Consider the following 13,404-nt stretch of genomic DNA (forward strand, 5'->3'; position numbering starts at 1 on the left):
GTGGTAATTGAGGTACAGAGAATATAGGTGAATACTCTATACAAAAATCCCTTTTCTATAAGGAGATAGTATAGAACAGCGGTCTCTAAACTGCTCCACAGAACTGTGTCGGTAGGTGGGAAACTTTACCAGGTATAGTGAAATGTGAACAAGAAGACAGTGAGTAAAATCACCTTACACAAGGCTGTATCTCTTCTAAGATTATATCCTTCCTACTTTGTAGTTATTAAATGTGTTTTTTTATGAAAAGGTGATAATATATTTCTTCATTTACTTTTTTTGTTGTTGTTCTATTTTTAATGTTCTTCCTTGTCCAAACAAGTTAGCAATTCCTTGCTGGTCATTAAAATTTGTTTTGAAAATTTGCCAGTCCATGAATTGGAAGTGTGGGAATCACAGTCTGGTGTTGAATGGTACATGCCCATTTCCCATCTGCCTAAGCCCACAGTGAAGCTCTGTGGGGACTAGGTGTTCTTGCTCCTCACTCAGTGACCCCATGTTCTTCAGGAGGACCTGGATCTGGACCACAGCTCTTTACCACGTCCCATGAGTAGCCGAAGTTTCCCACGAAGCCTGGATGACTCTGAGGAGGATGATGATGAAGACAGTGGGCATAGCTCCAGAAGGAGGGGAAGCATCTCCAGTGGGGTTTCTTATGAAGAATTTCAAGTGTAAGTATTAAGGAATTGGCAGAATTTGGGCTGACGAGTTCAAATGAGACCAAGCCGCTTCTCCTACCTCTCACAATTTGATCCTTTCCATTACTAATCATCAGTTCTTTTTTTTTTTTATAACTTTTAATGGTGTTTTTTTCTTTTGATAAAAGTACTGTATTCCTTATAGGAAAATCAGTAAATAAAAACAAAACATTAAGATCTTTCCCATTCCCACTAAACCGAAATGCCAATTAACATTTTGGTGTTTGTATCTCCATTTACATGTGTTTATTTTTTTTTTTTTTATGTTTTTATGGCCTTAGCACATGGTATATCCTAAGATATACCTGAGGAGCATATATGTTCTGCTGTTGTTAAGTGGAGTGTTCTATAGATATTTATTAGGCCTGGTTGGTTTATAGTGTTACTTAAATCTATTTCCTGCCGTCCTGCCTATTTGTTCTATCTGCTTTTGGAAGTGGGATATTAAAGTCTCCAACTATTATTATTAAATTGCCTGTTCCTTCCTTTCTGTAAGGTTTTGCTTTGTGTATTTTGGCACTCTGCTGCTAGGTGTATATATGTTTATAATTGGTACATCTTTCTAATAGATTGACCCTGTTTTCATTATAAAATGTCCTACTTTATCTCTGGTAAGATTTTTTTTTGTTTTAAAGTCTTTTTTTGTCTGATATTACTATAGCAACTCCAATGTTTTTATTGTTTCTTTTTGCATGATACATCTTTTTCCATTCTTTCATTTCCAACCTATTTGTATCCTTGAATCTCAAGTGTGTCACCTGTAGACAGCATTTAGTAGGATCTGGTCTTTTTATCCAGTCTGATAGTCTCTGCCTTTGATTAGAATGTTTACTTCATTTACATTTAATGTTATCATTGATATAGTTGGACTTACATCTACCATTTTATTTTTCATTTTCTATAGGTCTCATGTCTTTTTTTTCCTCTTTTTCTCCCTTATTGCTTGCTTTTACATAAAATGGATACTTTCAGGGCGCCTGGGTGGCTTAGTCGTTAAGCGTCTGCCTTTGGCTCAGGTCATGATCCCAGGGTCTTGGGATCGGGCCCCACATCAGGCTCCCTGCTCAGCGGAAGCCCACTCCGCCTGCTGCTGTTCTGTCTCTTGCTGTGTCTCTCTCTGTCAAATAAATAAATAAAATCTTTAAAAAAAATAAAATGGCTATTTTCTAATGTAACATTTTAATTCCTTTAATAGTTTTTTTCATTACATTTTTCAGTTATGTTTTTAGTGGTTGCTCTAGGACTTAACATATACAAATCAATTTATCAGAATCTACCTCAGATTCATATTAACTTAATCCAAGGAGATACAGAAATATCATTCCTATATAACTGTTAACTCCTCCCCTTTTTGTGCCATTATTGTATATGTTACAAATCCAGTATCACAATATTATAATGATCACTTCAATAATTTTGTCTCTTAAAAGAGCTGAGACAAGAAAGAAGAGAAAGTATATATTTATAGAATTTAGCTTATTCTTTTTCTTACCATTTCTGCTTCTCCTCATTTGTTCCTGAGGATTCAAGTTACCATCTGGTGTCATTTCCGTATTCCAATACAACTTTGATCTTACCCACCTCCTTTGTCCTGCTATTGTCAAATATATTACTACATTCCTATGTGTTATAGGCCCAACAATACAATTGTGTACGTATGGTCTTACACAGTTGCTTTTGATATCAGTGAAGAGAAAAAAAGGAAAAGGTATATGCATTTGTTTTGTCTTTTGCAGTTACATAATAACATGTTCCAGTGCTATTTGTTTTTTCATGTGGATTCCAGTCACTATCTGGATCATTTGCTTTCAGCCTGAAGAACTTCCTTTAGTATCTCTTCTAATAGAAGCAGGCCTGCTGGGGCACCTGGGTGGCTCAGTCGGTTAGGCGTCTGCCTTCAGCTCAGGTCATGATCTCAGTGTTCTCGGATCAAGCCCCATGTCAGGCTCCCTGCTCAGCAGGGAGTCTGCATCTCTCTCTCCCTCCACCCCTCCCCCCAGTCTCTGCATGCTCTCTCTCTCTCTCAAATAAATAAATAAAATCTTTAACAATAAAAATAAAAAATAAAGCAGGCCCACTAGCTTGAATTCCCTGTTTTTCTTTATCTAGGAATATTTTTATTTTTCCTTCATTTTTTTCTTGTCTCCACTATTTCTGATGAGAAGATAGCTGTTAATCTTACTGAAGTTCCCTTGTATGTGATGGGTCACTTTTCTCTTGCTGCTTGCAAGATATTTTCTTTGTCTTTGTCTTTCAGTATTTTGACCATGATCTGTCTGGATGTGGATTTCTTTGCAGTTATCCTAGCTGGAGTTCATTAAGCTGCTGGGATATATAATATTTTCATCAAATTTAGGAAGTTTTCAACTATTATGTCCTCAAATATTTTTTTTGCTGCCTTCTCTCCTTTCCTTCTGGGACTCCTATCCTAGATATGTTGGGGTGCTTACTGGTATCCCACATCTTTCTTCACTCTTTTTTCTCTCTGCTCTTCAGATTGCATAGTTTCTGTCATCTATCTTCAAGTGTGCTGATTCTTTCTCCTGCCAGCTCAAATCTACTGTTGAGACCCTGTTAGTGACTTTTTCCTTTCATTTATTGTACTTTCCAACTCCAGAATTTCTCTTAGGTTCTTTGAAATAATCTGCATCTCTTTATTGATATTCTCTATTTGATGAGACAGTGTCATCATACTGTCCTATATCTTTTGAAACCTGATTTCCTTTAGTTCTTTGAATATATTTATAATAGCTACTTTGAGCCTTTTGTCTACTAAATCTATCTGGGCTCCCTCAAAGGCAGTTTCTGTTGCCTCCTTTTTCTCTATGTATTATGGCTCACATTTTTTTGTGGTGTTTTTGCATGTCTCATTTTTTTTTATTGAAAACTGGAGATATTAAATAAATATTATAGCAATTTAGAATACTGATTTTCTTCCTCCCCTACTCCCCCTCCCAGGCTTGTTCTGTTTGCTGTTTGCATGCTTGTTTTTTAATGAAGTCTGTTTCCCCCACATTGTGAAGCCTCTGATGCTGCTTCTCAGAGGCCACAGGCCTGACCACGTGACCACAGGCCTGACCACGTGACCACATGACCACCACAGTCACTTTGAAAAGATAGTGCTCTTAGCAGGGCTCTCACTGTCTTTCCCTGATCTCTCTGGGAAGCCTTCCGCCTCTGTTGATATTACTTCCACCTCTTGGCTTCCACTAATTGTTGGCTGATGGGTCTGTTGTTTTCAGTAATGCCTTGGGATATAAACTGTTCCACACTCTGATCCAATTCAATTCAGGCCCCTTTGCAGGGGTAGTTTTTGAAGCCAGTCTTTAGCAGTCTTCTTAGCTGTCTCTTTTCCTGGTTCCTCTTTTCTTAAAGGCTTCCCGCCGAGCAAGGAGCTTTAGGAAAAGCTTCCTCTTTTCCTAAAGAGCTATCCTCTTTCTGATAAACTAGCCGGTAAACAACTTATCTTTTTTATCTCATGAGGTGACCAACCTCGTCTTAACGGCTTATCACCACAATCCCCATTTGTTCTGAGGAGCACTCAGGCTTAGCACTTTGTTCCAAATAAAGCCAGTTCTCTTGGGGGAAGCCTTGGAGCTCTCTGTTCTATGGCCTGACTCTCCTCCCGGCCAAAACCTCTGTGCCACTCCTTCAGAGCTAGGGTCAGGGACAGTGGTCTACTTCCCCGAGTGATACCCCTGTTTCATGAATAAGCCACTGGGCTAGGAGGGCAGCCTTCAGTCTTCTCAGTTTTCCTCTCCTGGCATGGAAACTCCAGCCTACAGTTGGCAGTTGGGTGGAAGAAGACATCATCCCTCCCAGCCACTCTTGCCTGGATTAGATCCTCTGCAACATGGATTTGGAGGTGGAGACATAGAGATGAGAAATGCAGCAGCCCGCCCCTCCGTGGGAGATACCATAGGCCCCCACTGGGAGCTGGAGGGAGTGGGGGCCCTGTGTCCATTGCCGAACCCAACTGGAGTGACCCTTCTGTTACACTGAGCTGGGGGAGACAGAGAGGGAGCAGACCGTAGCTCACGTGTCATAGACTCTCACTCTTCTTACTAAAATCCAGTGAATTTTCTTAAGTAAATGCTTCTTCATTTGCTGTGTACTCTTAAGAAGATTTACAGAATTGGGGTGCCTGGCTGGCTCAATCGGTTAAGCATCTGCCTTCAGCTCAGGTCATGATCCCAGGGTCCTGAGATCGAGCCCCGCATCGGGCTCCCTGCTCAGAGGGGAGCCTGCTTCTCCCTCTCCCTGCCACTGCCCCTGCTTGTGCTGTCTCTCTCTCTCTCTCTGTCAAATAAATAAATAAAATCTTTGAAAAAAAAAAAAGATTTACAGAATTTTGAAAAAAAATTTTAAATAATTTTTAACAGTTATGGTTGTTTCTCTGGGGAGAGTGCCTACAGAGCCCTCAAACCACCATTCCAGAGGTTGTCTCCTATTTCTATGTTTTTAAAGCTTTTACATAATTTTTTATTCAAAATATTCACTCATTAGTGAACAGTGTTTTCTAACTACTTTATTTACTTAATATATTGTCAACATTACTATTTCATTAAATATTCCATCACCATATAATTTCTGGTGTCTCCTTGGAATTCCATTATATAAATGAACAGTAACATATTTGAATAATTTTCTGTTAATTATAAAAATAACCATTTTTCTTTTTTTTTTAAAGATTCATTTATTTGAGAGAGCGAGAGAAAGAGAGCACAGGTGGGGGGAGGGGCAGAGGGAGAGGGAGAAGCAGGCTCCCCACTGAACAAGGAGCCCAATGCGGGGCTTGACCCCAGGACCCCAAGATCATGACCTGAGTCCAAGGCGTCTGCTTAACCAACTGAGCCACCCAGGCACCCCTAATGTAACCATTTTTCTTTTTCTTTTTTTTTTTTTTTTTTTAGTATTTTATTTATTTATTTGACAGGGAGAGACACAGCGAGAGAGGGAATACAAGCAGGGGGAGTGGGAGAGGGAGAAGCAGGCTTCCCGCCGAGCAAGGAGCCCGATGTGGGGCTCGATCCCAGGACCCTGGGATCATGACCTGAACCGAAGGCAGACGCTTAACGACTGAGCCACCCAGGCGCCCTGTAACCATTTTTCAATGAACTGCTATTAATAAGCAGAACTCTGATGAGTATGCTGGTAGCCCAAAAAATCACACATATACATATTTCCTTTAGAAATTTTTCAAAAAATGGAATATCTGAATAAAAGCTAAGCGTATGTTTTTAAGACTTGTAATACAATGTTGACTTGCAGAGAAGTTGTGCCAGTTAGCATTCCCATCAGCAATATATGAGTTTATCGCTGAAGTTTGAAACTACTTAGAATGTGTTTCAGATTATCATATTGTTTAAGAAAAAAAATCTTAGCACTTCCATTTGAAAAGGCAAATGGGCTGAAAAGGCAACCAACTGCACAAGGTGGCTTTGACCCCTCTCACCTGCGGTTTCCAACAGGCTGGTGAGACGAGTGGACCGCATGGAGCACTCCATCGGCAGCATCGTGTCCAAGATTGACGCTGTGATCGTGAAGCTGGAGATCATGGAGCGGGCCAAACTGAAGAGAAGGGAAGTGTTGGGAAGGCTGCTGGATGGGGTGGTGGAGGTAAGTGGTCATCTGACACAGAAACACTGACCCAGTAAAGTATCAGGGTAGTCATATTTTATAACCTTGAATCTGAGACATTTTTTGAAAATGTCCGTGTAACTGCAGATCCGTGCCGTCAGATGATAATCTAGAGGTGTTACTTAATACTGCAAGCACTGATGCTTCTGCCTTCACTGAATGGTACAATTAAGCAGAAAAGTTACTCCAGTAGCTCAGAGAATTGCTGTATACGCTATAAATCGCCAGCGTCACTTAATGACAGATAATTTGGCCCCTTAATTTCCTCGGGCAACTTCTAAGTACAGAAGTATGCTTCGCCCGACCCCCAACATCGTGGTCTTTTTTTCCTTTATTAGGATGAAAGACTGGGTCGTGACAGCGAAATCCACAGGGAGCAGATGGAACGGCTAGTACGGGAGGAGCTGGGGCGCTGCGAATCCGATGATGCAGCTTCCCAAACAAGTCACGGTCTAGGCACACCCGTGGGACTGAATGGTCAAGCTCGCCCCAGAAGCTCCCGCCCTTCTTCCTCCCAGTCTACAGAAGGAATAGAAGGTGCAGGTGCAAACGGGAGTTCCAATATCCACGTCTAGGACATGTGCTAGTATGTGTTCCTAACTGGCGAGAAAGGGGCTGACGTCCTGCATTGCCAGGGCAGGTACACTTTATATGCCCTGACCACCGTAGAATGCTGGTCTTTGTGACCAGCCGTTAAGTCTTCTGCACTTTAATTTATTTTAGATAAACCTTGCCCATGGATCAAAGAAGATTTTTTTTTTCTCGTGTAAGAAATCTAGGTGTAAATATTGAGTCTAGAAAAAAAGTCTTTGTAAAGTATATGGAGTGGTATGCCCACTTGCTACGAGTCTTCTCAGTTGACAATGAAGTAGCCTTTAAAGTGAGGAGAGAAGCATCAAGAGGCTTCTGAGTTTTATTTCCAATCACGAAAATCGGTATTGTCATTTTTGCCCAGGGTGTGAAGGGAAAGTAGGGGCATTCCTTCCCACGCAGGCTGAGCTCATGGACGTAATACATAGCTTTCTTTTAAGAAAGGAGCCTTTTGTTTCAACTACCTTCCCGGGGTAAACTTTTCTAAAAGATGAGCTGGAAAAGAACTCCAAACCATAGAATGGGTATGTAGTCATTATGCTAGAATTTGTATGAATGGTTAAGATAAATGTTGGATACTGTGCTTTTTTTTTTTGGTTATTGTATCATATCTAATGTCTGTGGGAATAACTGTTTCACTCAGTTCACACTATTTTTGCTCTGAGCTGCATGAAGCCACCGAAGATTGATTGTGGGTTAAAATGTCATCTCCAACCATAACATGGGAAAATTGGAAGGAGCCCTATCACTAAGATTGACTTACTCTGATAATTAGTTCAGTATAAAGATTTGTCCATATATTCTCTTCCCAGGTAGCCCAGCTTATTTGCAACTGATTTTAATGTTGTAACTAATCTGGGAAGGCCAACTTAGTAAATGTTTTAAGTATGTACTGAAGGTTTTAACTCAGCAAATATGTTCATTTTACACAAGAATTTAAAGTTTTGAAATTCATATATAAATATTGTGAGACTAAAGTTTGAGTTTTATGCTGTTTTGAGAATATAGAACTCAAATACTCTTTTTTTTTTTTTTTTTTAATGAGAGAGAGGGAGGGACAGAGGAGAGGGAGAGAGACAACCTTAAGCAGGCTCCGTGCTCAGCACAGAGTCCAACATGAGGCTCCATCTCTTGGCCCTGAGATCATGGCCTGAGCTGGAGACTTAACCAACTGAGCCACTCAGGCACCCTGAGAACTCAGATACTCTTGATCCTGCATTTCAAAACTAGAATTTATAATCTAAATGGAGCTCAGTTTAATCAAAAGGAGTTTCTGGTGTTGAAAATTCATTATCAGAATGTATCAGCCAAAGTTTGAATTTGCAGCAGGTTTTTTTTTAGGAGAGGATCTCACCAAATTTATAGAGAAGAAGTCTATTTCTCAATAAAAAATAAAGATCTTATTTTTCAAAAGTGTTGAACGAGGTAACCTTTTGAGAGCTAATGGGACAAGCAAGGGAGAATGCAGTGTTTGGTGAGTTAACTCCGACTCGGAGAACAATAGAAGAGAGGCCTGTGTATTAGTGCCTTGTTCTGAATTCACATGTTGTTTCATGTAATTGGTAGAACATGTCAGTCAAATCTTCAATGAAAACACGAGCAAACGAACTTTTTAAGCTGGCTTCTATAGAAGTGATACACATTGGGTTTCTTTCACAATATTTCTCACGGCTTTCTTTCCATCTTTACTTTCTTTTGAATATGCTACACAAAGTTCTTTATTACTAGGTACTACAGTTTGCATTCCAGGGATATTGAGTGTGTATTTATGTTTGTGTACCGTGTTGTTACATGTAAACAAACTTCAATTTGAAGTGCAGCCATTATGTGGTATCCATGTGTATTGACCACGTGCCATATATCAATTATGGTCACTAGAAAGTCTTTTTGTATACTTATTATTATACTGTTTCTCATTCCACCTGTAAGACTATACAACATTCTTTCTTTTTACCCTTAAATTACAGATTTTTTTTCTCTGTAGTCATGGAGAACTCCGTTCTCATCCCTGTCCTGTCATCTTCCCCTCTATATTTGTATTATTAAAAAGATGTTACATATGCAAGGCTCTCGACAATCGAGAATTTCATTAATGTGTAATATTGAGCACTTTACTTCTCAATAAAGACTTGGGATAGTAACAGATGTTATAGTTGTCTATTTCCTAAGGAGAAGCAGCTGGGTAATTTGTATCATGAGACTCATTAGTAAAGGCTTAGACTTTGAAAAAGGCATCTTCTTTTTTTATGTCCAAAGAACAGTATGACTGACACATTACTTCGTCTGCAATATGTACCTCTAGGAGGTGATTCTGAGGACTGTGTAGTGTTTCCTACTGTGCAACCCCCACATTTTACTTACAGTTTCCTATAGTGAAGAGTTGGCTCTCATAGTTCTGTTATCTCAAAATCTTTGAACATAATTCCCTCGTCGGCTTTTCCTGAGTTCCTCCATGGGTATATAACAGGAGTTGGAGTGCTGAATGCCAGGTTTATAAATACTTAAATTTTTTTAATTTTCTTTATTTATTTTAGAGAGAGTGTGTGTGAGCAGGGGGGAGGGGCAGAGAGAGAAGGAGAGAGAGAATCTTAAGCAGACTCCGCACTGAGCCCAATGTGGGGCTTGATCCCAGGACCCTGAGTTCATGACTCAAGCCGAAATCAAGAGTCGGACATTTAACCGACTGAGCCACCCAGGCGCCCCTATGAATATTTAGTTTTATTCAGAACTGTCAGATTGCCCTCCGGAATGACTGCACCAGTCTACAATTCCACTACGTGCGTGAGATTACCAGTTTTATGCATACCCTCACCAGCATCAGTACCATGCAGCTGCCTACTTTTTGTTAATGGCATGGCTTGAAAGTAAGGTTTCATCTTATTTTGCATTTCTCGGATTCCTAATTCCTAAGGTTGGACATCCCCTCACATAATTGTTCAACATTTGGGTTTCCCTTTTGGTAAGTTGCCTATTCAAACCTTTAAAATCTTACACTTTGATCTACTGGGAAACACGTATGTTTTTGTTCATTGCTTATTTTTCTACTGGGTCATTGCCTTTTTTGTTGATTTGTGAATCAACAAATCAAGTTCCTTGTATGGTTTAAGTATTAATCCCTTATCAGTTTGGACTCTTGTTAGTATCTCTCACCCAACTGATAACTTTGTCAATATTTCCTTGGTTTTTATATAAAAGAATCCATCAATTTGTTTTGCCTTATTGTGTTGGGGGTTTTGAGACCTTTGTACGGTCAAAAATTTTATTTATTAAACTTACAGTTTTACCTTTCACATTTACTACTTTGTGTAAGAGTAACCTTGTATAAGGCCCACAGGTATTTTCTCCATACAGTCAGCCAGTTTTGCCAATATTCTCTATTAAATAAGTTACTTTACCTTATTAGTTCATGATGTCATTTCCGTTTTCATGTATAAATGTCTGGTTTTTTTTAACTCTTTAGCCTTTTACATACTGATCTATGAATGTTCTTGCACAACTTCTATCATTATGACTTTAGAGTACGTGTTCATATGTGGTAAGGTCTTTTTTTTTTCCCTAAATTGACTATGCTATTTTTGTGAAACTTTATTTTTCCATGCAAGTGTCCAAACAAGTTTGGTGGGTTCCTGTGGGGGCAGGAGTGGACAGAGAGAAAAAGGTCCCACCGGAATTTTATTGGAATTGCATTGAATTTACTGATGAGTTTAGGGAGAACTGACATCTTAACACTATCAGAAACAATTCTTCCTTTATTCAGAACTTCCTTAATGTCCTTTAAGTGTTTCTTAAAATTTCTTAAAGATTTATGCATTTTTTTATTTTTTTAATGTTATGTTAATCACCATACAGTACATCATTAGTTTTTGATGTAGTGTTCCATGATTCATTGTTTGCGTATAACACCCAGTGCTCCATTCAGTACGTGCCCTCTTTAATACCCATCACCAGGCTAACCCCTCTCCCCACCCCCTCCCCTCTAGAACCCTCAGTTTGTTTCTCAGAGTCCATAGTCTCTCATGGTTCGTCTCCCCCCCCCATTTTCCCCCCCTTCATTTTCCCCTTCCTGCTATCTTTTTTTTTTTAGATTTTATTTGTATTTGATTTTTTATTTTATTATGTTATGTTAGTCACCATACATTACATCATTAGTTTTTGATGTAGTGTTCCTTGATTCATTGTGTATAACACCCAGTGCTCCATTCAGTACGTGCCCTCTTTAATACCCATCACCGGGCTAACCCATCCCCCCACCCCCTCTTACGCATTTTTAATATAGTTTTATTGGTACTATGAACAGAATCTATTATATTTTCTAGTTGGTTATTGCTGAAATAAAGGGAAATTACAAATGTTCTATAAATTAATCTTACATATATCACACGTGTTGAACTCCTTTACTAACTCTAGTATAGATTCTGTATTGGTTCTTTGCGTTTTCTGGGAAGAAGAGGAGCTCATTTGTAAGTAAGGACAGTACTGTGTTGGAGAGTAGCAGTGAGAGTAGACATGCTTATTTTGTTTCTGGTATTAATGGGAATGTGTTTCAGTGTCCTAAAAGAAAAGCCGAAACAAGGACTTGAGTCCTGATAGTTTATTTGGGAGGTGATACGAGGCAACTGCAGCAGGAGATGGAGAGTGAGCCAGCAAAGGAGGAAATGCCAGTAGACAGGTGTGTTATGGCAGGTGCCTCTGGAGGCAACGGGAGCTTAGTTCCACCTCTGAGGACCGTACAGAATGCCTCCCATAATTCCCTGTCTGAAGAACGTAAGGCCACGGTTTCATCCGTCGGCCCCGGTCCCTGTTGGTGGAGGGCTAGACACCCCCACGCTTTCAGGCTATGCTTGCACTCGGGCCAAGCAGGTTCTTCCAGCTCTGGAGGACCTCACAGCAGCAAAGCGAAGAGCTCTGTGGTGCAGGCTTGAGGTGGGATGCTGTCAACGTGACCCGAGCTCACACGGAACTGGCCACCACAGCTGCCGCCGAAATCAGGTGCAGAGGAGATGGGCCACAGAGCACCAAACGCATCTCCTTCATCCACCCTTGGCACCACTCAGATCCACTCATGCCCACATTAAGTCCACTCTGGACTTTTTGAGGGAGGCCAGCTAGCATCTCTAGAGAGTGTAATTCAGGAGGGTTAGTGGAACTCGCTAGTCCCCATCGCTGGGGCTGCTCACAAGGCCATAACGATTTCTTATCTCCGCTCCCACCCTTTCTAGAGTTTCCTCGATCTCGGCCAATACTTCAGCTGTGCTGAGTTGCCGGTTCCGTGCCATGCTCACACCCTCATTGCTGAGGGCTCACAGCCCTCGTCCTTTATCAGGCTCTGGTGGTTCTGCCTGCCTGCTGAGGGTAACCACTGAGCGTGGAGACACCAGGTTATTAGCTCTGTGAGTTCTCTGCCGCATTAGGCCGCAGTAAAGTCTAGCCTCTCCTAACACAGATGACCAGTGTGATACCTGCTTTCTTTCCCCAGTGTGCAAATCTCAAAGTGTGTATGTGGCAGTTTCAGGCTCAGTGGAACCCTCACTGTATTCTCAGGTAGAAGTGTGTGTGTGTGTGTGTGTGTGTGCACGCACGCCCCCCCCCCCCACCACTCCTGAGGATTTGGGAGCCCCACTGCAGTAGAGCCGACAGCTGCGGGCAGGACGCATCGATTCTGCAAATGGGTTAAAGGGAATGATACTGAGAGAGGCCGAGCTCACTGGCGTGTAGACCCGTACACTGTAACTGTATACCGTCACTACTGGGAACAAGAACTCTTGGTTTACTACAGGGGCCTGCAAACTTTCCGTAAGGGGCCAGATAGTAAATATTTTAGGCTTTATGGGCCGTAATGGTCTGTCACAACTGCTTGGCCATCATAGTGCAAAAGCAGCCATAGACAATACAAATACAAATGCGTGTGACTATGTTCCAATAAAGTTTTATTTACAAAACCAGGCAGTGGGCCGGATTTGGCCTGCAGGCCATAGTTTGCCGAACTCTGGTTTGGAAGGATGGTGCTCTCGTCCCAGCCAAGTGTGTCATCCATGAACCAGCACTAGGATGATGCTAATAACCTGTGTTCATGTCCTGTGGGATGTAGCAGTAATAGCTAAAATGTATTGAGGGCATCCTATGAGCCGGGTACTTCTAGGCACTTTACATGCGTTGCCTTATTTCATCTTCACACCTCCACAGAGGGAGATAATAATAGAGTCCCTATTTTATGCATACGAGACTAAGTTACATACAGATGAAGCTAAGTAAGTTCATCAAGGCCACAAACCTGGTGAGTGGAACATGACAAGGAGGGGAGGGGGGACATCTGCCTGAGTAACTGTAGAGATAGAAAGGCCCCGTATTTGCTTCACAGCTCCTGAAACACTTTTTTAAAGTACAACTCCCTGGTTTCTACTGGAGAAACAGCCTCTGAAACTCAAGTTTCCTCATCTGCAAAATGAAAAAGATGGAACAGCTTGAGGTTTTCAAA

At 41.0% G+C, this 13,404-nt stretch overlaps 1 protein-coding gene across 1 annotated transcript in view; it reads left to right on the plus strand.

Annotated features, from left to right (window-relative positions):
- PKD2 (polycystin 2, transient receptor potential cation channel) overlaps nucleotides 1-8,008 on the plus strand; it is a 54,344-nt gene extending 46,336 nt beyond the window's left edge. Inside the window, exons 13-15 of the mRNA XM_032400776.1 lie at nucleotides 508-671; nucleotides 6,170-6,317; nucleotides 6,677-8,008. Coding sequence (XP_032256667.1) covers nucleotides 508-671; nucleotides 6,170-6,317; nucleotides 6,677-6,913 — 549 coding nt within the window. The 3' untranslated portion in view covers nucleotides 6,914-8,008. The remainder of the gene's footprint in view (nucleotides 1-507; nucleotides 672-6,169; nucleotides 6,318-6,676) is intronic.
- The last annotated feature ends 5,396 nt before the right edge of the window (nucleotides 8,009-13,404 follow it).

The sequence above is a fragment of the Phoca vitulina genome, unplaced genomic scaffold, assembly GCF_004348235.1.
Source record: "Phoca vitulina isolate PV1807 unplaced genomic scaffold, GSC_HSeal_1.0 scaffold3, whole genome shotgun sequence".
NCBI lineage: Eukaryota > Metazoa > Chordata > Mammalia > Carnivora > Phocidae > Phoca > Phoca vitulina.